General features: G+C 38.6%; 1 protein-coding gene across 1 annotated transcript; it reads left to right on the forward strand.

The window, feature by feature from the left end:
- enpp1 (ectonucleotide pyrophosphatase/phosphodiesterase 1) lies at positions 1-27,741 on the forward strand. The gene is made up of 25 exons (XM_066706365.1): positions 1-303; positions 3,028-3,100; positions 3,285-3,410; positions 6,131-6,256; positions 7,072-7,132; positions 8,801-8,898; positions 10,972-11,048; positions 11,135-11,254; positions 12,803-12,912; positions 13,126-13,191; positions 14,194-14,266; positions 14,897-15,005; positions 17,842-17,970; positions 18,067-18,098; positions 18,480-18,607; positions 19,385-19,454; positions 21,332-21,419; positions 22,543-22,724; positions 25,001-25,040; positions 25,418-25,575; positions 25,865-26,000; positions 26,300-26,374; positions 26,641-26,773; positions 26,965-27,121; positions 27,499-27,741. The coding sequence occupies exons 1-25, from the start codon at positions 151-153 to the stop codon at positions 27,661-27,663; spliced, it is 2,685 nt and encodes an 894-aa protein (XP_066562462.1). The 5' UTR covers positions 1-150; the 3' UTR covers positions 27,664-27,741.

A 27,741-nucleotide genomic window follows, 5' to 3' on the forward strand; every position in this document is an offset into this window, starting at 1 on the left:
CGAGCGCAGGCACACATGCAGTTCTGGCAGTGAGAAGCAAAAGCTGCACGTCAAAGGAAAGGAGGCGGTTCTGCGCGCCTGTCCTTTAAATACTGAATCAAACATCTTCTCAAACGTGGGGATTAAAAACGAAAAAAAAACGATCCAGAAATGGACAGACAGGCAGAGCAAATACTAATGAGCGGCGGGGCGGCAGCGCAGCCGGCGGTCTCTACGCCTATGCTCGGGCCGGAGGAAGCGGCGGGGCAGCGGGGGAAACAGCAGAGGAGCAGCAAGTCCAACACATGCAAACTTCTCACCGGGGTGAGTCGCCCAAAAAGCTAATTTGGACAGCTTACAAAACCTCCAGATTACAGAGAAGATAATGCGGAAACTGTTTGAAACCACTATTTGTAGCGAAAAACTTTGCCAGATGTGATACATTGTATGTCCGAGTGTATCCGTCCAAAGTCAAGAGCATTATTGTATCCACTGAAGTAACCTTTGTGTACATGATTCAGGTGTCGTTTACAGCGCCTGTAAGTTGTAACATGTTGCTGTCTGTATTGCATGTACACAGATCTGTATACATACATGAAACAGAATGCACACACGGAGTTAACTTGTTATGGCAAGCCCTAGTTTAAAGGCGTTTTTATAAGCACATAATCGTGTACCATCGGCACATATTGCAATTGCACCAATGTGTCACATTAAATGCACGAATCTACTCCGATCACTGAGATCGTAAGGTCTTTGCAGGGAAAGTGTCAGATCAGGCCGGCATGGATCACCCTCCCCCGGCCGTGCCTGTCTATCTGCCTGGCCTGCCCCCGAGCAGCTGGATTGGCAGATAATGTGCTCCTGTGCAAAGTGTTCATAATGCTCCTCCATGTTCAACAGTTTGTTTCTCTGTTACGAGCATGCAGCGGCTTGTATTATTTTCTGTTTTTATCCCTCTGTTGTTCGAGGTAAAGCTATAAAGTGGTGTGTGTGTGTGTATATATATATATATATATATATATATATATATATAAAATAAAATCTACTTTTCTTGTCTCAAACTTGGAAGAAAGTTTATATCAGTTTAGCAGAAAGGTTAAGAGGACATTTTTTTTTTTTTTACTTGCTTGACTTACAATGAGTCAATGTGTAGCTGTGTTCAGCAATTGAAAACGAGAACAGTGACATTAAAACCTGACATTGAAGGCCAATAATCATTCTCCTTTTCCCAAAAGTTTTGCATATTTTTTAACAAACCTCACACAGTTGTTTTAGTTGAGTGTTGTTGTGCTGGCCCGCTGTCACTGGTTCATCTTGGGCAAATGTATCCAGTGTCAGGCAACTATATGTTATGTTGTGCTTTCAAGATATGTAGTCTGTAGTAGTTTGTTGTTGCACAGACAGACACATTGCAATGTGTAAAACGTGTTTCCACTCAAAACGGCAAGGTTCCTTTTATAAACTAAATGTTAGTTTAGGTTATTTGCTTCAGTTATCTTAGTGTAAGTTTACCAGACACAGCAGTTCATTGTGATCTTGTCCTTATAGTCCACATGTCTAACTGTACTGTTCTCATTTTAAATGTATTGTAACACTGCTTAAATTAAAGATAAGGTATATTATTTTTGAGAATTAAAGCATTAGAGATCCAGAGAGACCTGTAGAACATAAACATCTTGTAGTAAATTGGACCATTTATACTCAAGGGATACTGAGAAGAAAACTAAAAACAGATCCCCACATGCCCAGCTCAGTAAACAACAACAGTCTGAAGCAATGAATGCTGGGCTACATATGGTATTTCTTTACTCCAATTAAGATAAACCTTTCCATATGTCTGGCATACTGGTTTGTTGAGTGGATTCAATGATGAATTCCTCTTGCAAGATGGCAAGATTAAATCAGTACATGCAAGCACCATGAAGACCAAGTTCTGTGGAAGAGTTTTAGTGTAGTCTTTATCACACACTGGATTGTATAAGACCATTGCTTATCTTATGGTTGTTTTTAACAGTGTTTCTTTACTATTTCTCAAAAAGAAATGATTATTTCAGAGTAATCTGGAAGTAGTTTTATTCCCCTCTAGCTTCATGAATGTAAAACCAAATGTGTCAAACCTTTTAGACCATGGAAATTATTTTGACTGTGCTGCATTTAGAACCTCCCTGTTTTGCTGGTTACTTGTTGTGCTCACACTCTCTGTTTTGTTGGTTTCAGTCAGAGTGCCAATTACTTTTAATACATAGTCGTTCCCTTTGGATTTTCTTCCAAAATTCCCCATACCCACACCCTAGTACCAGTCCATTCGCATCTGAGTATGGGACTAATTGGAAGAGCACTGGGGGAGGGGCAGATGTAATTGCTTTATCCAAAATCTGTTAAAAGTTGTGTATAAATATCAAAGGCTTTATACTGTAGGAGTAATTGTACTCCTGTAGGATTGATTAAAACTTAATAATTTACTTTCACTGTAGAATTTGCATCACACTGAAGAATCTGAAGGCATTTCTCAATAAACCGTACGTTTAACCCTTAGTTTTACAGAGGAGGTAGGGACGTGCACTGATGAAGATGTTGTTTATTGTGACATTGAATCTCACAGCAAGATCAGCAGCCAGATCATGGGAATAGCTGGAGAGAGTGGTGAGGAAGGAAACAGATGTATTTATTGCAGTGCTGACAAGACCTAATGAGAAGTGTTAGCTTTGTTCTGGAGTCCTGGGATAGCACCTCTGCTCTTGAGGAAAATATATAGAAACAATAACAAAAACTGGAAAAAAGAGTTGGCAGGCAACAAAACGTTGTGCAAGGACCCAAATCTGTGAGACATCTGTCATCCATCAGGACTCTTTGTTTACATTTTGTGTTTGCTTTTGGCGATCAGCCTTGTTCAATGAGTCCAGTATGCGTATACCATATTTTTCTGTTGCTAAGGCACAGACACATTTCCCAGTCTCGAATGAAAATGGAAATATCAATATCATTATGTAACATGAGTCTGGCCTCAATAAAACACTTTAAAATCAATATTTTATTTCCTAATAGGTGGTACTGCTTTGTTTGCTGATCATAATCCTGGCCATAATTTTTGCAGTGAAACGCCGCTGTCCTGATGAAGGTAATTGTTTTTATCTGTTGGACAATGCCCACACAAAGAACTAGAGTTTTACTCCTTTTACACTTTCCTTTCAATTTGAAATGTATTTCAGATACTAGTTGTGTGGGATTCTTTCTATAACTGTACATTACTGTTATCCTGTTTTCTATGACATTTCACTGCAATTCATAATTTTCTTCGGCAGGCAAAAGTTGCAAGAACAGATGTACTTTTGACACCCGACACAAATATGACGTGTGCCGATGTGACAGTTTGTGCTTAAAGGAGGGAAACTGCTGTCTGGACTTCCAGGAAGTGTGTCTGGAGCCAAGTAAGTGTGTTTAATGTTTTTCAAAACCATGACGACTGAGAAACCACATGTTTCCACTTTCCTGTGGCAAAGATCAACTAGAATAACTCTGGCCTTTTGGAGCTACTTGTGTGTTTTAGAGTCGAAGACTAGTATCTGTCACAATTGGAAGTATTGGGAGCATTTTTTAAGACCTAGCACTTGATTAGGTTAATCAGTGCATATATGTAATATATATACAGTAGTGGCTCGTGGCTAATAATACTGGTGGAGCCATCCCTGAATTGATAACCACGCCGACTTTTGAAATCGTTCTTTGAATAATGACATGAAAATTAAATGGAATTCAGTAAAGCTGAGAGTCACCTGTGACTGAGTTTTAGGAGAATGTGTCAGTTTTTAAATTGACAAGAAATAGGATCAGCCTTTCAGTCGTGTTTCTTGGCCCGTTCTGAAGTTTAAAATCTTTCACCCCGTGTTAGTCCATTATCTCCTGCTAACGATGACGGGGACAATATGCAGGGACCACATTAGAGCAGCCAAGTTTTCTTATCTTACCATACACTTGAACATTTCCTGTTGTAAGTTTTACCCTTGTCTGTAGTTTGTTGAGTAATGTAGAGCTGTCTGGTCTGTCGGGGGGAAGCTATTTAATTACCAAGTTGTCTTGCAATTGTAGTGTGTGTGTATTTTTTTCAAAGAAGCTCTGCAGCCACTTTGCAGGTGCAGCCACAGCCGCATTGCTTGCCGTCTTTCCAGCCGCCTAACCATGTGGACTGATACAAGAGTGAGGGGCAGGCATGTTTCACCACTACGTCCCATTTAAATCCCGCCTGCTGGAGTGGGGCAGTGAGCTCTCCTGCCCCAAGTATTGTGCAATAGCTGGATTGAGACCGAATCGCTGAAATAGTGATTTTAACTCTGAAATATGGACACTTGTTTGATTAATTGATTGTACAAAAACTGGGTAATATTTATTACGAAGTAATTTATGATATATTGATGTGGATAATGAGTTTATGAGAAAGAAATATGTTTTTGGGTGAATACATTTTTTGCACATATGATCAAGACGCACCTGTGTGTGTGTGTGGCGACAGGGTCGTGGGCGGCCAAGGCTCACTGATGCACGTGGGGAGCGAAGGCTGGCCTGTGTGGTCCGATCCAACAGACGAGCTACTGTAGCTGAAATTGCTGAAAAAGTTAATGCTGGTTCTGATAGAAAGGTGTCAGAACACACAGTGCATCGCAGTTTGTTGCGTATGGGGCTGCGTAGCCACAGACCAGTCAGGGTGCCCATGCTGACCCCTGTCCACTGCCGAAAGCGCCTACAATGGGCACGTGAGCATCAGAACTGGACCACGGAGCAATGGAGGAAGGTGGCTTGGTCTGATGAATCACGAGTTCAAGGTGTTGACTTGGCCTCCAGATTCCCCAGATCTCAATCCAATCGAACATCTGTGGGATGTGTTGGACAAACAAGTCGAATCCATGGAGGCCCCACCTCGCAACTTACAGGACTTAAAGGATCTGCTGCTAACGTCTTGGTGCCAGATACCACAGCACACCTTCAGAGGTCTAGTGGAGTCCACGCCTCGACGGGTCAGGGCTGTTTGGCGGCAAAAGGGGGACCTACACAATATTAGACAGGTGGTCATAATGTTATGGCTGATTGGTGTATATATATACACCACACACCCATACTACATGGTCAAAAGTATGTGGACACCCCTTATAACTAATGGATTCACTCGCCACCTTTGGACTCTGGAGCAGTGGGAATGCGTTCTCTGGAGTGATGAATTATGCTTCACCATCCGGCAGTCCGACAGACACTACCTGCCCGAATGCATAGTGCCAGCTGGCGAAGGAGGAATAATGGTCTGGGGCTGTTTTTCATGGTTCAGGCTAGGCCCCTTAGATCCACTGAAGGGAAATCTTAACGATACAGCATACAATGACATTCTAGATTTTGTGCTTCCAAGTTTGTAGCAACAGTTTGGTGAAGGCCCTTTCCTGTTTCAGCATGGCAATGCCCCCGTTCATCTGTATAATGTCCATACAGAAATGGTTTGTTCAGATCATTGTGGAAGAATTTGACTGGCCTGCACAGAGCACTGACCTCAACCCCATCGAACACCTTTGGGATGAATTGGAACGACTGTGAGCCAGGCCTGATCGCCCAACATCAGTGCCAGACCTCACTAATGCTCTTGTGGCTGAATGGAAGCAAATCCCCGCAGCAGTGTTCCAACATCTAGTGTAGGGCTGGCTAACCCTGGTCCTGGAGAGCCACAGGGCCTACAGGTTTTTGTTCTATCCAGATCATTAACTGCTTAATAGAATAAATTGTGGGTCTTAATTAGGCAAAATGGCCCTGTGTTCAAGGTATCCATTGATTGGTAATTTAGAGAGACCTGGAAAACCTGCAGGATTGCGGCTCTCCATTACCAGGGTTAGCCACCCCTGATCTAGTGGAAAGCCTTCCCAGAAGAGTGGAGGCTGTCATAGCAGCAAGGGGACCAACTCCATATTAATGCCCATGATTTTGGAATGAGATGTTCGATGGGCAGATGTCCACGTTCTTTTGGCCATGTAGTGTATCTCTTACTTAGAAGAGGGGAGAGAAAATACATCAAATTAATTTAATTCAGATTTAGTTCTCTTCTGCTTTTTGCCTTGGAATGTCTGAGAAAACGCAATTTGTGCAACGTGTGTGACATTGATCTTATATGTTGCAGCTCAGCTCTGGACGTGTACCAAGTTCCGTTGTGGTGAAAAAAGGCATCCGCACAGCCTTTGTTCCTGCTCTACTGATTGTCTGAAAGTAGGAGATTGCTGTGCAAACTATAACAGTATTTGTAAAGGTAAGAGCTATGATGTTGAAACTAAAAGCACTCTTTATGTTAATACCTGCAATTTCACCAAAGCCTGTTATTACTTTAATGGCATACTTAACATTCTTCTGTTATAGGGTTTACTTAAAGCATATATTTAGCCTTAGCACTGATTTGTCTTTTTCTTCTTCTTTAAGACAGATCACAATATCTCAGTTTGCAGCCACTCTATAAGAAAATACTATTTCCATCAGTACTACTACCATCATTAGCTTTCTTGAAGTGGTGAAGATAGTGCCTTGGTTTTACATAAAACTTACCAAGTCATCGCATTTGTGGCTAAGTGATATTTGTGGTCCTTGTATGACTAATGTGGCTATACACAGTCAATACGTGAACAGGGGCGGGTTTAAAATAATTCTAGAGAGATGGCTTTGCCTTTTTTTTTTTTTTAAGTATTGATTGGGAAGTGTTTAATTGTGAATAGGAACTAAACGTCTTCCAGCCGATTTGTCACAGAATTGTAATTCCTTTCTTTTTGATGCCTGTATCATGATGCACATTTACAAGGGAACGATGATGAGTCTTGGGCTGCAGCACTGCACTGGGTCTTTAATGAAAGGATGGGAGGGGCCATTTCCAGCCCCACACTATACTGAAAGCTCTGCTGTAATGTCCCTCTCTGGACCCCGGTGTCTGAGCCGGAACGCAGAGACTCACCTTACATTGTGCCTTTAGCAGCAGGGTGGGAAGATGGTTGATTGGAAAAAGGTTGTTGCATGTTTGATATGTGAAGTTGCTTTGTTGAAGATGATATTAATCATTGATTTGTGTCTCTTTTGTAGGTGAGAAAAGCTGGCAGGAGCAAGACTGTGAAGAAACTGACCTGGCACAATGTCCATCAGGGTAACACAACCTCTCCTACCCAAGTCCAGAGAGCCCTTTTATGTATATTTTATTTTGCCTTGCAATTGCGATGTTTAGCCGTGTCCAGGCCCAGTTCAAAGCATTCTGTTGAGAACTGTTTCCCCAGAGTCTGATATTTGTTTTGATTTAATCTTGTATTTGTGTTTTCAACCACGCAGTACAGCCGGCCCTTTCTTTGTTTTATGTCATCTTAAGCTTTTGTGGTTTTAGATTGGGTATGAAACTGTAAAGCTAATTCATATACTTTGTTGGAGTTTTGCAACCCAGGACAAATAGACACAAATGAAAGATTATGGTTACCAGTCTTGAAATAGAAACTTGGAAACCCTGGCTTGCAGGGCTCTACCAACACCTGTGTCAGTATTATATAATTTTATATTATATTATATACTTACAGTCTGACTTATGACAGTCTGTAATTTGTAGCTCCACTGCCTGGCATGTATCATCAAATTAAACTCTGGAATCCTTTCATGCAGTTTGTAAAATAACATGAATATAAGATCAAATATTGGAGTGGGTCCAAAGAGCATATGTCTCATCTAACTGCCTTGCCAAGGGGTCATGACCTGACTGGTACACAGAAGATCTGGGATTTGATACCAGGGGCCAGTTGCTAGCCCCCTGCAGCATTGCAGCATGTTTTGAGGTGTATATGTGTGCCATTTGATATGTGCATTTGTAGACTTGATTCAAAACATTTAGGAAGAAAAATATATACTGATAAAATGCTAGCATGTCTCAAACCTGTAATCCTTTTTAAGTAAGAATGGCAATGGTTTTTAGAGATTTATGATTATATTTAATTGTCAATAAAATGACAATTAAGACCGTAATTAATCCTAAATAATTAATTAGTAACTAAATACTGTACCATCTCACCCTATCTCTAAGGTGTAAGCATATTTTTATTTATTTTTAATAAAGTAGGCCCAAAAAGTCATGCTCAGCTCAGAACACTTGGCATTTTTGAAGACTTTAGGTATATGCCAATAGGCAGCAGAAAACAACATAGACATCAACATCATAATCATCATGTAAAACCTGCTCGGATCCTTCTTTGTAATAGTCACGTCTTCTAACTAAATTAAACCCCCTTTTTTAACAATATTTGTGTTAATAAATTGTCCACACCCATCACAACAAATCTTTTCAGTGTAACATTTGAAGACTAGAGTCAGATTATATTTCCAGAGAATAATGATATGAGAGGGATTATTGATTATTCATTAAATTAACACAAATATTTAAAGCTGTCTGGCGGAGTTGTACAATTTTATTTTCCTTGAATTTTTGTGGGTGGCTCTTGTTTTGCTGTCTGCAATAGGAGGAGACAAATATAGTGAAGTGAAGCTAGTAATGTTTGCAGGAACCCAGAGCAGAAACTGTGGCTTTGCCCACAACCTTTTCAACAGATGACGTCCTGTCTTCAATCATGTGGGTGTGTGGGCTGAATCCTCAGTCTGTGTTCTGTTCTAAGTTTTGGAAAACATTGAGCTATTATTTAGTGAAGTGCAGATAATGCATTGATTGTATTATTATATATTATCTACTGTGTATGTTCTGTGTTATTTCTGTACTTTCCATTTTTAATTAAGAAGAGTTAGGGGCCTTAAAGAATAGAAATATGTTTTTAATCTATTCCAGATTTTCAAAACCCCCTGTTATCCTGTTTTCATTGGATGGCTTCAGAGCTGAATACTTGAAAAAATGGGGTCGTCTTATGCCAGCAATAAGCAAATTAAGTAAGTAAAAATGAACTAACTAGGCCAATGCTTAAATATAGAATTAAATTATACTAGTTAGGTCCTAGGATGATGTGATGGAATTTGTATAAAGCAAATTGGCAGAAACGCCTGGATTGCTGCATTGTAACCATACCAATGCAAAACATATCTGAAGAAGAAGGTATAAAACCGTTTCTGTGGTGCCTCTCTGGATTTCATACTACCTAGCAGAGTATTGTGCTCCTGTCTGGTCAAGCCCATCACACACACATCTTGCTCAGCTGAGCCCAATCACACGAATCATAACGGGAACCCTTCATTCAACACTAGTGCTTCCAGCCTGGGGACCCAGGGCACTGAAAACCCGGGCAACCCGGACGATTTGGCATAGGTATAAAACCGGGGTGTTGCGTGCACGGCACAACAGTGAACTCTTGTATACTTTAGTGAATTTTTTCAATGGGTGAGAAGATTGAAGCAGGAATGTTCATTCAGTATCCTGTCGGCAAAACCTACAATATAATTGAGCACTATTGCTAAATACGAAAAATGTTTCGATCCAAGCTCCGTTTGGTTCTACTTCCTACAAGACGTACACGGCTAATCAGCCAAATGCAAAAAGTGTGCAAACAAGGTATTGCAAACAGCTGGGGGCTCAACAAGGTCGCTTCAGTTTATTACAAATGATCAATAAATAATAACTATGTGAATTCATAAATAATAATAATAATGCAGTATAGCTGAGTTTGTGTTTAATTTCAGCTCCACATAAAGTACAGACACAAAAATTTCGTTATTTTACTTATTTAGTATTACCTTGTTGATATGAATAAAATAAGGGGGAAAAACAAAAATTTCAGTAGTTCAGTCAAATAATAAGTTTTATGTGTCCAACAGTGTGTGACAGGGTGAGACGTGCGTCTGCAAGATACCATGGTGCACACACTGTGCTGAAAACGTTGTATGAGAGAAAAGTTTAGAGTGAGCTTAGTGTTTTTAGTGACTTGTTTTTGTTCCCATATTGCTTATTTTTCCTATTTATATGTCTATGAAATAATTTGTCATCAAGCCCGGGTGCCCCGGGGACCCCGGGTTCATACATTTTAAACTCCAAAATTCCAGGCCTGGAATTTTCTCCCGGTTTTGGAAACTCTATTCAACACCCCTACCCTGGCTCCCTGGTCTGGCAAACATCACTCCCCCACACATCCACCAGCTGGCCACAACCCACAACCCACAAGCTGTTTGAAAACAATCTGTGTTGCCCCACACTTAACACTCAATGCTGACAAACTCACCTACTACCCTCCTCCCATTATAGGAATTTTCTGCAGACTCCCTGTAGATCAGCAAAGTGGTAGTGGTCTCTGCTAATCAGGGGCCCCAGTTCAGCCGATGGGGCCTTAGAGCCAACCCCTTACGTACCTGTGGAGAAATACAAATACTGAAGCACATCACTGAGCAGTGTCCCTTCCACAAACTCAGATGAGGTCTATTAACTCTGAATTTGTCAGACCAGATCTTGATAATGACCAAGAAGAAGTATGTGGTTATTAAAGTTAATTTCCAATTTTCCAGTTATTGTATTCCTGACTCACACTGTATATTACTGGTGTTATCATGATTTCCTGTTGCTATTCTGAGCTAGACTCTTTGCCTATTTGACCGAGAATACTCTCAGAGCATATTGCCAGGAATAGAGCAAGGAAACTAGGCTGCCCAAGCCTTTATGTGAGAACCTAGGAAAGCATTATGATGATTTCAGGTTCTTTGTTTTAGTGAAGATATATCTGACGATGAGAAAAAGGACCACACACATGGCTCTTACCACATCTACTTTACTTCTGGCCCTTTAAAAACAAGGAAAGACATAGCATCAGGCTCTTTGTCACTGGAATGCAAACATCAAATCAAACAGTTGTGCCAGACTACCACTATTAGTGCCAGTTCAGTGTCCTTACCTGCCTGGAAGTGAAGTTTTACAAGAAGCATTTTCTCCTGCAGAGTTATGGGTTTAAGCAAACAAACTTATTATAAGAAGAATCAAACTTTTAAAATAGGTTGTTTATGGGGGTTTGTTTGTTTTTTCAGAAAAATGTGGAACTTTTACTGACATGAGACCAGTTTACCCTACAAAGACCTTTCCCAATCATTACACCATTGTTACAGTGAGTATTTCTGAACTGGAGTATTTTTCTAAGCACGGTTGTCATTTTAAATTGACCAAGTCCACTAACATCTATGTCTCTTTCAGGGACTTTATCCAGAATCTCACGGCATTGTGGATAACCATATGTATGACGTGACTCGAAATGCCACCTTCGGCCTTAAACTGCCTGAAAAGTTCAATAAAGATTGGTACCAAGGTCAGCCTGTAAGTATGCATTGTAATTCAAATCTATACACCAAACATTTTGTAGGGGATATCGTGGTTGTGGAAAGTCTTCTTAGATTGCGGACTATTTAAAAACAAATATTTTTCAGTTCAGAATTGTACAGAAAACTATGAGTATTATGACAAATTTTAAGAGATCATTCTTGCTATCCAATTTTTGTTAATCTCTTGACATAATAATGGCTTTCATCACCACGCATAACCACTAATAAGACTGTGAATGGTGTTGATTTGCTTTGATTGTGAAGTACGAACGACACTTGTTCCTCACTGGTGTCTGACAAACTTCAAAGCATTCTTAGACAATTACAAGAACATTAAAACTATATTTTTTCTCCAAAAAGATGAGTCTATCTAGCCACAAGATTTGATTTACTATGAATTTAAATTAATGAAAGCTGCATGTTGTATACAAACACAGATTAGAAATGCGTAGCTGTGGTTATTATGTCAAATTTGCTCTGACATGTTCTACCCTAAATCTGTGTTGATTTTCTGTTGTAAATGCAAATTATCCATCAGCCATTACTTGAAACAGGTTCATATTGACTTCAGACAGTTACATGGATTTGGTTACTTAAAAGTAGGATAAATGTTAAAATGGGTTAAATGCTTAGTGAATGAATCATTTACTTGCTTTTTGTGTGGGTCTGTGTGACTCCAGGGGTGGAGTGATCTACAGTTATATAAACCTGTGTGTTGCCTCCCTTTTGGGCTGGGTATGGAACAGTCTGGGTGTAGTCTGTTGCTACCAGCTATGTGGCAGGGAATATTGTACCTGACTGTATTAAGTCATCAGAAATGACTATGGGTATTAGGTAGTTGGCCACAGTCCCAGATTGTGTTTTGTCTTTCATTTGGTTTTGTGAAATGATTTATTTTGTTCTTATTGAGGATAATTATACATGGTTCTATCTGACACTGTACCTTGAAAAAAAGCTCCCATTTCTGGACCTTTACTCCTGTCACCTTCCCAATTTACTCCTCTGCTGTCTGTCGCCTGGCAGCTCCTTCACACAACCTTTTAATTCAAACACATTATGCTACGGTTTAAAGACTCCCTTCATCTGCTTCAGGAATGCTTGTAGTACGAAGGGAAGGAGAAGACCATAATCTTTCACTTCATTCCTATGGCAGGTTATTTTCAGGTTGAGGCATTTTGTTGTGGAATATCTGTCTTATATTGCAGGGAAATACTTTGAATCATTGTTGGTATGCTTTGGTTGTTAATTCGGAAATCATAATTATTCAATGTATAAACATATATGATTAACACATGTTGATAAGTAATTTATCTTGTATTGTAATAAGACCTGAATAGTCTCATTGGCTCTGGGGATCATGTCCTGGTTTTATGGAAATGTGATCTCCTGGAGCACTCAAGGGTTTGAGGGTGATCTTTATTTTGATCCATTAGATTGCTTGGTTACTAAGTGGTAATTTAATTAATCATTCTTTCTGACATGTTCAGTTCTTGTAAGATTTCGTAAGTCAACTCCTTATTAAGCCACTGTCTTATCTTTCTAGATCTGGCTGACTGCTATGTATAACAGATTAAAGGCTGCTACATTCTTCTGGCCTGGATCAGATGTGGCAATCAATGGGACCTACCCCAACTTCCACATTGAATATAACAGGTTGGGATTTGTTTATATATATCTATATTACGTGCACTATGCACTTATAATCTCAACATTCACAGTTTGTTTTCATGATTCCTTGATGATTCTTGAGAGACTAAGCATACTGTCTCCATGACATCTTTGTAACATAATAGATTGTGAAGAATTAGACGATATCCCAGAAATATCCCTGAAGACAAATCTGAAGGTTTGTATTTGTTTTCTTAGGAGTATCGCATTTGAAGAGAGGGTTGCAACTGTGTTTCGGTGGCTGAGTTTACCTGAAGCAGAAAGGTATGAACAATAACACACCATATATGTACTCTATCTATTCTTTAAGAGGTTCCGTTTCCCTTGCTAATGAACGCCAAGTCAAGAGCATTTTGCTCTTTCTGAAAAGCTTCTCCCATTATAGAACTTGCCTTTCTTATTATCTGATGTCAGTCAGTAAGTCAGTAACCCCTGTGTATTCATGTAGTAAACACACTACTAGAAAAATATATGGCTTAGAAAATGCCCGGGGTTTGGATAGTTGTCATTGTTAGTGACCATAATTTGTATCATGTCCACGGTGTGAAACAGGGAAATTAGTAAACTTGAAAGTGTTTTGTCAAGAAAACAATAATAATAGTTTTAATGTATTGTGTGACAGCTTTGACTTCCTCAATGTAGAACAAAGATCTGTGTTCAAACATGCATCATAAGTCAAGCTAAATGATTAATGTTAAGAAAGTTACATGTTTGTGCAGTGGGTATGTGTTCTAGTCACGGGAAAGAGGCCCTGTGGCTAACTAGAGAATTATTATTCTTTGACTCAACAGAAGATCTTTCTGAGGTCGAATACATCATTTTAAATCATACACGTACGTATAATGGCTATGTGGCAACACTCTGAGTTTGAGGCCTGATTAAGTTTTAGTTTTTGTTTTGTTTTTTGTCTGAAAGCTTAAGCTTTGTCTGAAATTTTAACATGATATACTTGTCACTAACATTTGTAACAATATTATTCATAAACATAGAGAAGCATTTAACTAAAAATGTCAGGAAAAGCAGTTGGTCACATAATCTTATTAGACAGTATATGAGAGTAAGAAAAGTGGTAATGGACTAATTGTACAGTATTTAAAAATGATCCACTGTGTTTAAACCTAAAAACTTACTGTCAGTTTGTGAACAAAACAATTCCTGCAATTCTGCTGCACATCCACCAGTTCCTGTGACAAATTCCTGTGCTGTTTCACCAGCAGCAGTTTTCCATTCCCTGCATTTTACATTCAAGGTTAATGTTCTTTTCAGAGCTCAGTTTTACACGTTGTATTTGGAGGAGCCTGATGCTTCAGGGCATTGGTATGGACCAGTGAGCAGCGAGGTGAGAAACATGTTTTTGCAAAACCACAAATACATCATGTTTAAATATGGTTTAATATTTTATTTGTATTATTGCTGAAATGTTGTAGCATCTCTAACCACATTTTTTTTTTAATTGTTATTATGTGAGCATGGCAGTGTACATTGTACATATATCAACATTTGTTAAATACATCTATAGCTCTATTAAAACTTAGGCAGTTTCCCACATTTTGTAGCTATTAAAGGATGAAAATTTTGAGCAGTCTGCTAAGAAATATGAATCTAATTATGATTATATGTCTTAGCAGATACCCTTCTCCAGGGTGACTTAAAATTGTTACAATATATCACATTATTTTTATGCATCGTTACCAATTTCTACAGCTATGTTTTTACTGGAGCAGTCTAGGTACTGTCTTGCTCAAGGGTACAACAGCAGTGTCTCTCCACCTGGCATTGAACCCACACCCCTCCACTTCAGAGTCCACTACTCTGTACTGCTGCCCTTTTAAAGAAATTATCTTCAAAATATCTGCTTATAATACTAAACTTTTGTAAAAATAATAATAATAATAATAATAATAATAATACAGCTTCAGTTCAGATTCTCGACCAGTTTCATTTTTTCACTGCTGTCTTCTGTTTGCAGGTAATAATAGCCTTGAAGAAGGTGGACCAAATGGTGGGGCTGCTAATGGATGGCCTAAAACAGAGAGACTTGCATAGATGTGTTAACCTTATCCTTGTGTCTGATCATGGTAAACACACCGCCACTCTTATTCCATGTTATTATGTACTACCTTATCACCTTTCTTCAGACATGGAGGGGATATCTGTTGTAACAGTTCACCCTGCGCTGCCCGGAGGCCTGCTGCAGCTGGGTGATGTATAAATAGAGGGAATAACAGAAAAGCTTTTGTGGGTAGAATTACAAACACAACTGTGCTCTGTTTGGTTTTGGTTTTTTAATTATTATTATTTGTCTGTGAGTACCATAACATTAAGTGATATAAACCCTGCATTGTTTGATATGCTTAATACTGAATATGTTTTCCTTTTTAAAGCGTGAGTCATGGTCAGAGGTAGTTATTAACAGTCATAGTACAGGGCAGTTTGCAATCTCTCACTGCATCCCGACAGTGAAAGGGGTGTGTTGTTGAATGCCAGAGTCCAACCTAGCTGCTCTGTATGTTGACTTACTCTTAGAAAGACTGTACTTAGACTGTACTAAGTGCATAGGGATTACACTCTCTTGATTTTGATTATAGGTATCATGTATAGAAAGAAAGGAAACCTAATTCACAGAGGAAATGGCATGGTGGCATTGCCTTCTTTATTTTAAATTCAGAGATTCCAGATATAATAGTATGACACATTATGGTTTTCATCTGGATGGAAACTTTCAATTGTCTCCCAACAACAGCCAGCAATCTTGGGTGGAGAGGATGCTAGTGGGATCACTGTAGTTTAAAAATAAATCAAATTAAAAAATGATACTCATGTGAAATGTATTTAACAAAGTGGCTAGTTTTAAAAGTAATTTTCTGCAATCAAAGTTTTCTATACTAACCTGTTTTTTGTTGTTGTTGTGGTTGTTTTTTACACTACATCTTGAATAAGTTTTCCATGGTCGTGTAACAGGGTATTCTCATGAGAACTGTGAAATGAATCTTAATGAATCTATCATTTTTTTGCTTTATGTACTGACATACTGTAAAGTTTTGGTGGGATTGGAAAATAATGTATTTATTTTACCTTGATATAATTAAAAAGAAGCATATACAATGGGAGAAAAAAGTATTTGATCCCCTGCTGATTTTGTATGTTTGCCCACTGACAAAGAAATGATCAGTCTATAATTTTAATGGTAGGTGTATTTTAACAGTGAGAGACAGAATAACAACAAAAAAATCCAGAAAAACGCATTTAAAAAAAGTTATACATTGATTTGCATGTTAATGAGGGAAATAAGTATTTGACCCCTTCGACTTAGTACTTGGTGGCAAAACCCTTGTTGGCAATCACAGAGGTCAGATGTTTCTTGTAGTTGGCCACCAGGTTTGCACACATCTCAGGAGGGATTTTGTCCCACTCCTCTTTGCAGATCCTCTCCAAGTCATTAAGGTTGCGGGGCTGACGTTTGGCAACTCGAACCTTCAGCTCCCTCCACAGATTTTCTATGGGATTAAGGTCTGGAGACTGGCTAGGCCACTCCAGGACCTTAATGTGCTTCTTCTTGAGCCACTCCTTTGTTGCCTTGGCTGTGTGTTTTGGGTCATTGTCATGCTGGAATACCCATCCACGACCCATTTTCAATGCCCTGGCTGAGTGAAGGAGGTTCTCACCCAAGATTTGACGGTACATGGCCCCGTCCATCGTCCCTTTGATGCGGTGCAGTTGTCCTGTCCCCTTAGCAGAAAAACACCCCCAAAGCATAATGTTTCCACCTCCATGTTTGATGGTGGGGATGGTGTTCTTGGGGTCATAGGCAGCATTCCTCCAAACACGGCAAGTTGAGTTGAGACCAAAATCGAGCTCTTTGGCATCATCTCACCACAACACTTTCACCCAGTTCTCCTCTGAATCATTCAGATGTTCATTGGCAAACTTCAGATGGGCCTGTACATGTGCTTTCTTGAGCAGGGGGACCTTGCGGGCACTGCAGGATTTCAGTCCTTCACGGCATAGTGTGTTACCAATTGTTTTCTTGGTGACTACAGTCCCAGCTGCTTGAGATCATTAACAAGATCCTCCCGTGTAGTTCTGGGCTGATTCCTCACCGTTCTCATGATCATTGAAACTCCACAAGGTGAGATCTTGCATGGAGCCCCAGACCGAGGGAGACTGACAGTTATTTTGTGTTTCTTCCATTTGCGACTAATCGCACCAACTGTTGTCACCTTCTCACCAAGCTGCTTGGCGATGGTCTTGTAGCCCATTCCAGCCTTGTGTAGGTCTACAATCTTGTCCCTGACATCCTTGGACAGCTCTTTGGTCTTGGCCATGGTGGAGAGTTTGGAATCTGATTGATTGATTGCTTCTGTGGACAGGTGTCTTTTATACAGGTAACGAGCTGAGATTAGGAGCACTCCCTTTAAGAGAGTGCTCCTAATCTCAGCCCGTTACCTGTATAAAAGACACCTGGGAGCCAGAAATCTTGCTGATTGATAGGGAATCAAATACTTATTTCACTCATTAACATGCAAATCAATTTATAACTTTTTTGAAATGCGTTTTTTCTGGATTTTTTTGTTGTTATTCTGTCTCTCACAGTTAAAATACACCTACCATTAAAATTATAGACTGATCATTTCTTTATCAGTGGGAAAACGTACAAAATCAGCAGGGGATCAAATACTTTTTTCCCTCACTGTAGAACTGAAATTCATTGTTTAATTTGAAGTGTTTATGTAGTTAAAACCATTAGTGCCACTCACTTAAATTGTTTGTTTAATATATATTTCAATTGACTGATCAATTAAAATTATATTATTGTGCTGTTCTCCTAGATTTTCCTATTAATTTATTTTTCAAACTAGCAAATCAAAAGGGGGGGAAATGTCCATAACATAATGCTTGTATGTTTTATTTCAGGAATGGAAGAAGCCAGCTGCAAGACAGCTGAGTATGTGTCTAATTACATGGATGTAGACGACTTCACCGTAATACAAGGACCCGCTGCTCGAATTAGGCCGAACAATCTTCCTCAAGACTATTTCACTTGTAGGCTATATGCTATATATTTTTTCAGTTTTGTAGTATTTTACCATGATTGAAGAATGATGATTGACCGTTAACTCTTGGGTTTATTTTTTCTAGTTAACTACGAGGGCGTTGTGAAGAATCTGTCGGTATGTGGAATTTACTCTACATTTGCGGAAGGCATTTGTTTTTTTTCTGTTTGGAATAATTTTATTTATTTATTTGTTTGTTTATTTTCCTTCTAAGTCTTCCTAGTTGAGAATTGCCAATTTTGTATCAGTTCAGCTCACCGCTACAGCTCTCATACTAACACAGGAGAGATAATGACAGATGCACACATCCTCTGAAATGTGCACTGTCGAGTCATCCCCATTCTTTTGAGTTTACAGATTATATTTTCCTTCTAACCGTCTGTGACTATATGGTCCAAACTGCTCTGAAAACAGAGGCTTTTAACAGTTCTGGTGTAACGTTTCTCACATTTATTTTTAAATATATATATTATTATCATGTTTTGATTTCTATTGAAGTGCAGAAGTCCTGACCAGCACCTTAAGCCTTACCTCAAGCATCACCTTCCCAAGCGCTTCCACTTCGCCAATAACGTCAGGATCGAGAAAGCCCATCTGTACATGAAGCAGCGGTGGCAGGCAGCAGTGTGAGTTGATTTCTTACCACCGCACAGCAATTGTGCAGAGTGGATAGTGTAGCTATTTTAAGCGAAAGGGCACAAGAACAGTTGCATTTCAAAACTAATGTAAAATTGTATCGAAGTGGGCAGGGAATCATATCTTGCAATTAGACAATTCTTGATCTGCCAGTTTGAAACATTGTTTTTAAAAAATCCAAAAGATTTTCAGCCACTGCTGGCTCTACAGGACTACAAAGGTTATATATTCTGTGCTTCTGTGTAGTCATAGAGCTCTTCTTAAACGGGAAGCCTTTGATAGTTTACCACGTTTACTCTCCCTGGGTTATTTATTGACCCTGGTAGCTGGGGTCAGTGTGGAAGGCTGCATGCATAAAGAGGTACTGATCTCTAATGCAAAAAATAGGCCAGTTTGGACCAAATGTAAAAATGAACCTTATTTAAATGTTCAAGATTTGTGATCTGATTCATAGATTATTCCTTTACATTTGATTTGTTTTGATGTGTCTGTGTTTTCCCCCTTATTTTAACAGAATCGATATATAACGGCAAGAAATCCCGGGCGTTGTGATGCGTCAATGTTATACGTCAAATGACCGATAAAATGCAGGACTATATGTCTTGCATATGATGAATGTAGCGCAATTATTGATTTAACTATTAAGACAACAGTCACATTTGTCTTTAAATGTATGTATGACCTGACCTAATTGTAGTTCACCATAAGTCTATTACAGCGGTAAAGTGATTAATGGAGTGAGTTCATTCTGGTTCATTTTCTCTCAGGAAACCCAGAGCTCTGAAGTATTGCAAAGGAGGGTTCCATGGCTCAGACAATATGTTCAGCAATATGCAGGTAAGATTTAAGACTTGACCATCTGTTCTATATATGCCACTTACATCCAGCATGTTGGGGAAGGGCGTAGTTGTATGGCATGACCCTCGTAAATCCAACTTTATTTATTTTAATGCAAGCTATTGAAAATGATCTAATCTGTGACAGGCTTTAGTTTGTTTTACACTTGGATAACTATAACTTATACAACTTATACAAAATATCATTTGTGTTTCTGCAGGAGTTTGCATGAATGTGTCACTTTCTATTGGTAGTGTAAAATGTATTGGAATCTGATATCTATAGCCCTCTGCCAAACAAAGCTGCACACTCGCAGCCCGCTACATGGGAAAGGAATGTTCCTGGCCACGGCTGTGAAGTCATGTGATTCCAAGGCTGAGTGAAAAAGCTCAAGGGGAAGTTAGCTGTTGCAAAGGTTCAGGAGGAAAACAAAATACTCCACTTTCTTTTCAGGGGAATTTCCCATGCACTGTTTTGGATTTTATGGCAAGCCAAATTATCATTTAGAGATATCTGTAATTCATTTAAAGATATCTTCAAATATTTAGAGATATCTCTAAATCATTTCAAGACATCTGCAAATATTTGAAGATATCTTCAAATAATTCCAGATATCTCTATTTAAAGATATCTGTAAATCATTTAGAGATATCTTTAAAAAGCACCTTATTAACCTTATTTAAAAAGCACCTTATTAAGATATCATTTGGCTTACCATAGGATTTCTCTGATGATTTTTCCCCTGGCTGATTTTCAGCTACTCCACTTAATCTGAGCTTTCTCCAGTCCGTTGCGGTTCTCTGTTAATCAGCCGCTCCCTGTTTTTGGGATCTCTGCTTACATTTATTTCTGGCTTGTTACAGTAATGTGGGAGTAATGGTTTTAACTGTGTAAATGTGTGCTCACCAACCACGGGTGAGGAACCATATTCCTGTAAACTGAGCAGTTGTTTAGTCATTCTTTTATGTCGATTCACCATGCTCTTGGCATTTTGCATTTGTCTGACCTGGACTTGTAGATTTGTTTGCTCAGCCAAAGTTAGCATTCAAGCCACAAAGCCATGAAACAGCCCAGCTCTGGCTCATCTGTAGCAAGAGACAAGATATCACAGTGTCCCTTCTTCTGTTTGCACCTTCTTGTCAATAGTGCCGGAAAGAGTCCATGTATACATTAAGACAGGACATGCTGCCCTTCAATTTAAATGGAATCTAAAATATTATATATAAAAGTCCTAGTTGCTGCTTTGTAGTTATGGACAGTGAGGTTTTTTTTTTTTTTTTCTCATTACTGCTATATTGCGGTAGAAATTAATGCATCTATTTCAGACACATTTTCATAAGATTTGAGATAGAAGATATACCTTGGGTTAAAATTCCGGACTCTGATTTCACCCCTTTAAATGAACTCTGTATCAAATTACTATTTGCGTTGGGAGTGAAATGGTGTGATTTCTGTAATGTAAGCTTCCTGTAAGGAGTTAGCAACACAGACAGGACTCATTGCTTTTACAACATTCCAATCTGACACATTATTTGGAAAAAAGTATAGGAAATATAAACAGCCATGACTGTAGATTGTTCTGTCCATTTTTCCTTTCCTAGTGTGTGGAAAGTAAGCAGTAAGAGCAATTCCTTGAACCAAGTCATTCCAACAATATGCAATATGAAAGTTTATTTAAAGTAACATTTTATGATGCAGTGTACTGAAGTCATTACCTACAGGATATATTTTCATTATCCATTGCCATCATGATGGGCTTGGTTATACAAAAAAAATGAATTTGTAACAGTCTAACTGTCTGTAATGTGAAAACTTGTATTTAAAAAAAAGTGTATAGGAATCTGCATTAAACATCTCAACACATTGGTTTTCTACAGGCAATTTTCATTGGCTATGGACCAGAAATAAAATCAAAGACCGCTGTGGCACCCTTTGAAAATATTGAAGTCTATAACCTTCTCTGTGGTAAGCCTAATCATATTTTTGTATAAATTGAATTATTTCTTGATGTGATGAGGTAGTATGCGATTATATTCATAAAGGCACAGATGAACATTTACTCCCCCATATCTGTCTTTTTTTTTTCAGATTCAAAGTTGGTTAACATTGATAAATGTTAATCGTAATTATGTGTGCAGTTTTGTCAACACCTCACTGTCAGAAACTGCGTGAGGCTTTAGTAAAGCATTTTAATAATAAGGTGTTTCTGATGCTTGTTTGGCATTTGTGGTGGTGTTTGGATTGTGTTCAGAATTCTTTATGTTGTCAAAAGCTGTGTTGAAATTGACTTTGGGAATGGCAACAATTACGCAAACCATTATCCAACCTAGAGTGCAAAACACAATAACACTAATGTATTGGTACACTTCAGACTGCACATACATCATAATATGCTGAATGTGCTGGCAGAATACATTGCTAAGAACACAGATTTCAATAATTCAAATTTCTATTTTATGAAAACAAAATAATGGTAATTAGTATTTTATAATGATATTTTTGGTCAAGTATGAATGTTATCTTTGTTCCAATCTGATGATTTTAGTATGGTTAACAGGTACAGTAGCAACTGTGTATTTCATCAAAAAGGAATACCCATGGGTTAAATCAGGGAACATTAAGTCCAGTTTAAAACCTGTGTCACTCGCCTCCAATACCGAAAATTTAAAATCTGCATTCACGATAGTGGCTAAGTAAGTTTATTTTCTCTGCATATTGCCATGTTCTCAAATACTCCGTGGAACATTTACTGTAAGCCATATTGGGCCTAAGATTTAGACACCAGTGATTGATTTGGTGTACAGAGTTAGGCCCCTTTAAAGTTTATATAATCTACAGGCATTTAAACAATCTACAGGCATGACTCTGGCATTAAACTCTACCGAAGAGCAAGAGCTGTGTGTTCTGAATTGGTTTACTCCATGACACCCCAGCAGTTTATGAAATGATTAACCAAGGCCAGACTCCATGGCCAGATGCCCTCCACTCACGTACAAAAGCACTTTACTTTAATGACATGGCCAGTAAAAGGGCTTACTTTAATTTGTCTCAAAACATTGTGTTGATACCTGTTGCTTCTCTCGTCCAGACTTGTTAAAAATCCCACCTGCCCCAAACAACGGGACTCATGGGAGTCTGAACCATATTCTGAAGAAACCGTTTTATAACCCGACCTACCCGGCAGAACTGTCTCCTCCTTTGGACTGTTCCCAGCAAGCATCTACAGTGGATGACCTGGGATGTTCATGCACTTCCTATACTAAGTCTCAGGTGTGTTCTCATAACTCATAAGTACTAACTTTTCGCCCATTCCTTAAGAAACAAAGGCCCTTTTTTAAGAAATATGCTGTAGTAGTAATCAAGAATCGAAACAGTTCATAGTTTACAGAGATTTCTACAAAAGACAAAACAGAGAACATGCCAGGTTAACAGTCAGTCCAGTCAAGCAGTCTAAGACAAATCAGGAAAGATGAGGAGGAGGTACTAAAGGGACTAGCAGAATTAAAAACAAACAAATCACCTGTGCCAGTTGGTATATTTCCAACAGAACTTCAAGAAATGAGGGAAATTATTTATTGGCCGCTAACTCAAATATTCCAAATGACACTTAGAACAGGGGATGTGCCAACTGACTGGAAGATGGCGAATGTCATACCAATCCACAAGAAGTAAGTAGATGGGTTATGAACTGGTTGATGTATAGGAAGCAGAGGGTGTCGATTAGAGGAGTTGCTTCTAACTGGAGTGAGGTTGTTAGTGGAGTTCCACAGGGATCAGTACTAGGGCCTTTGCTTTTTCTAATCTATATGAATGATCCGGACTCTGGGATAGTTAGCAAACTTGTCAAATTTGCAGAAGAAACTAAAATCGGTGGCTCAGAAGATACAATCTCGGCAGCACGGGTTATTCAAAGCGACTTTAATAACCTGATGATATTCAGTTGTGGGCCGACACCTGGCAGATTAAATCCAATGTGGACAAGTGCAAGGTATTGCATGCAGGTAACAAAAATGTCCACTATAATTACACTATGGGAGGAATAGAACTAGATGAAGTAACGCATGAGAAGATCTAGGAGTCTATGTGGACTCCTCACTTTCTCCATCCAAACAGTGTGGGGAAGCAATAAAAAAGGCAAACAGGATGTTAGGGTATATTGTCAGAAGTGTAGAATTGAGAACAAGGGCAGTGATGTTCAGACTGTACAATGCACTAGTTAGAGCTCATCTGGATACTGTGTACAGTTCTGGGCTCCACACTTCAAGAAAGATATCGCTGCTCTAGAGGCAGTTCAGAGGAGAGCAACCAGACTTATTCCAGGTCTGAAGGGAAAGTCCTACTGAGAGACTGAGGAACTGAACCTTTTCACCCTGGAACAGAGGAGACTATGTGGGGACTTGAATCAAGTCTTCAAAATCATGAAAGGCATCGACCACATCAAACCAGAGGAGCTTTTCCAGATCAGCAGCCACACACGCACCCGGGGACACAAATGGAAATTGGGCTTCAAGGCATTCAATACAGAAAACAGGAGACGCTTCTTCACACAGAGAGTTGTCACAATCTGGAACAAACTCCCCAGCGATGTGGTTGAAGCTGAAAATTTGGGAACATTTAAAAATAGACTGGATAGGATCCTTGGATCACTCAGTTATTAATGGACACCAAACGAGCACGATGGGTTGGATGGCCTCCTCTCGTTTGTAAACTTTCTTATGTTTCTTATGTAATGATTCAAGCAGGCCAGCCATAAGAGTTTCAATAGGAGTTTGGAAGCAAGTCTAACTGTGAACACTGTCCTCAAAATCATTAATTCCCAATGTCTTTTTTTCTCAGAACTAAACCGGAACTCCCAAATTCATAACGTTAAAAAAATTAAACAATAAAGTTAATGGAGTCCGCAAGCAGAATAGAGATTTTTTTTTATGCAATTGAATTACTTATTGTTAATTTGAAAATCAGTTTAAGTCAAAAACAGAATTAATGTTTCACTTTCTTGTCAAAACAAGAGATAACACAAAGCAGGGTCTCCTGATGGCAGCTGTCTGAGAGGAGTCCTGCTGCAGAGCTCCTGACTCCATCTATACTTTCTTATTTGATTTTGTTGACCTGCTGATCATTTCATTTATTCTTATTCCACGTAAATTCTGCTAAATAAGGCCAGAAAACCAGAAAGGAATGAAGAAATCGACCGTGGAGGACACCCTCTCTTTACTATTAAAACCAGGCTGTCTGGTGCAGAAAGGAACATTATGAACAGAACTTAGACGATCTTGAGAATTGGGGCTGATGGGGAAATATTAGGGTTATTGACCTAATATTCACTATGTTACTATGTATTAAGTGTCAACAGGACATGTGTACCAATGTTCGTTGATTATTACTCTGCCCTTTAATTAGTAAATCCTCGAGTAGGATAACCTGCGAATTAGAGTTGATTTCTCATTCCCAACGGTGAAGTGAATCAGTTTATGTATCAAATACATTGGTGTTCTTTGTACAGCTTTTATTAAATAATAACATGAACCATATGTTTAATATTTTAGGTAGAAAGACTGAACCAACAGTTATTCATTGTGGAGAGTGGTAAGTTTCTGAGTTTTGTTATGAGAGTTAAGTATAAAATTATTCTGTCTCGGAATCAAACCAGCGCTTTACTACTTTTTAGATAGACCCCCAAAACTCAACGTGTCAACTATAGCTTGCTTAAAGATTAATATCTTACAATTGTAATGTAATCGCCCTATACAATGTTTATGTGCATATACAGTGAAGAGAATTGCAACAGGGAGAAGCTGAGATCCAATGCTGTGGGAGTTGTAAATGGTTTGGGGAGTTTTTTTCCAGAAAGAGAGAGGAGAAATTATGAGATAATGCTTACCCGGCAGGCTAAGACATTACAGCTGAAATGTGTATTTCAACATCTCAGAGTTGATCTGTTCTTTCAAAATTATTTTGTTTAGAAATTTCAAAAGCCGAAACTTTGCACTTGCCATATGGACATCCAAGAGTTCTTCAGAGGGATGCCAGATACTGCGTTTTAAATAATGTTGACTACATCAGTGGATATAGCCAGGATCTGTTCATGCCTCTTTGGACTGCATATACTATTCATGTTTTAGTAAGTCATCACTTTATTTTCTATAAATCATTACACAGGCCATAAAAAATAAATTAAATACAGACCATTACTTTTTGCAGATTATAACAGTTCTTTGCACTTTCTGTAATGGTTCCTGGGATTCTTACCTAATAAGAAAATACCTTTTATTGTTATTTTTTATTTGAGTGCGTAATCTCTTTGCACGGTTCTGTGGTGGTATACAAAACGCCTACAGCAGTTATGTATCAAATGCATTCTTGTGTTAACCACTGATTTTATATCTTACAAAATTTCCTTTCAAAAACAGACAAATATCAGTTCCCTGAAGCAGGAAAGAGCAGACTGTTTACGAGCTGATCCTCGAATCCTGCCCGTCTACAGCCAGACCTGTACCAGCTACAAAAATAATAAAATCTTCAAATTTGGCTTCTTCTATCCCCCTAGTAAGTATTTCTGAAAACAGTACATTAGACAACACATGACTAAATTACACAGAGACTGACAAGTAAACTCTTAATCACTTATTTATTGTTTCCTGTCTGTTGTAAAACAACAGTAAATTTACAGTAAAACTGCAATCCGTATGAATGTGCATCATTGCTCTCATTTCTCCCTGCATTGTTCTGTGTTGCAAGTGATTTTTCAATTTCAAGGAAAGGCTGTTTAGGTTTGGCGGCATGTACTGTTTACAATACACATATAATTTGAAAATAATTGTTTCTGTGATCCCACTTTTCTTTAGATTTTGGGCCAAGCAGCAGAGAGCCTGACTCATTAATTACGAGCAACATTGTGCCAATGTACAATGCTTTTAAAGGTAAATTATTGTAATATCTGTTCAGTTAATTCACTTTTAAATGTCCCACGTGTTTCAGCAAGTATATTGTACCCTTTCTCAATGTTTCAGTTCATACCTATTGCATGTTCTACTATATAAGTGTTTTGCGTGTTGTAAGTGATTTGTACTTATAAATGTAGCTTGTATGGTTTTGTTAGCAGTAATGTTGCCCCCTAGTGGTTATGTTCTTAGGCTTGACTACAGGACCAATTTACACTGGTAATCAGGTTTCCTTTCATTTTTAGATGTCTGGACCTACATTCATGACACGCTAATTGGGAAATATTCCAGAGAAAGGAATGGTCTGAATGTCATCAGTGGTCCTGTGTTTGATTATGACTTTAATGGACACTTTGATACCAAGGATATAATCCAAAAGTAAGTAGTTTAGTTTCCAACTCTGAGACTGTTTTAAATGACGTAGGTAATGGGAATATAGAATGAAGGGGGAATAAGGATTATTTTGCTGTTGTGGGCATTAGAAAACAAACAGACTGAATTGATTAGTGATTGTGATTGAACTTTTGTTGAACTTTTTCCTCCATTGTGTTTTTCTTTTAATTTTGAAGGAATGTCACAGACTCTAGGATTCCCATACCCACACACTATTTTCTGATTCTGACAAGCTGTATGAATTCCTCCTTCTCTCCTGCTCACTGTGAGGGACCTTTGGAGGCCGTCTCATTCGTTCTTCCTCACAGACCAGACAACAGCGAGAGCTGTGCTGTGAGTCCCTTTCTCACCTCACCTTTCCTTTGCTCCACAAAAATAATAGTTTTGTATTTCTTGGGGGATATGATGAGAATCTGTGCTGTTTAACACATAACCATAGTATGAAAACCATTATTTAATATTAAAGTAAGTTTTTAAAAAATGTTAACATATTTTCTTGTTACCCTATCTAGAAGCATTTATTTTTGTGTAATGAATTGACACATCTTATTATAACAGATGGCAGGAATTAAGATTTGAGATTATCTGCAATGCTCAGAAAACTTCTAAGCATTGCATGCTGGCCCATTCGACACACAGTACTAATGCAAGTAATAATCAAGCACCAGTTCAGTCTTTTTCAAACTTTTTTTTTTTTTTTTTTTCCCCAGACTGGAGAAAACTTTCTGTGGGTTGAGGATTGGTTGAAGTTCCACGTGGTTCGGGTGAGAGATATAGAACTACTAACTGGACTAAGCTTTTACCACAAACTGGGGTCAGTTACTGAAACTTTGCAGCTGAAAACCTTTTTACAGACGTTTCAGAGTGAAGACTAATGTCTGAATGAGAGTGTGCAAATATCTAAGTGCATTTTATTCTTATTCAAATTGAAATTAATTGATGTAATGTTTTGC

Source organism: Amia ocellicauda, chromosome 1, assembly GCF_036373705.1.
Source record: "Amia ocellicauda isolate fAmiCal2 chromosome 1, fAmiCal2.hap1, whole genome shotgun sequence".
Taxonomy (NCBI): domain Eukaryota; kingdom Metazoa; phylum Chordata; class Actinopteri; order Amiiformes; family Amiidae; genus Amia; species Amia ocellicauda.

What these genes read in the sequence shown, in the direction of transcription:
- enpp1 (XM_066706365.1), top strand. Translation starts at nt 151, where the DNA reads ATGGACAGACAGGCAGAGCAAATACTAATGAGCGGCGGGGCGGCAGCG. An exon ending in ATGGACCAGTGAGCAGCGAG is followed by an intron (nt 14,267 to 14,896) that starts GTGAGAAACATG and finishes TTCTGTTTGCAG; the next exon opens with GTAATAATAGCCTTGAAGAA. An exon ending in TATCCTTGTGTCTGATCATG is followed by an intron (nt 15,006 to 17,841) that starts GTAAACACACCG and finishes GTTTTATTTCAG; the next exon opens with GAATGGAAGAAGCCAGCTGC.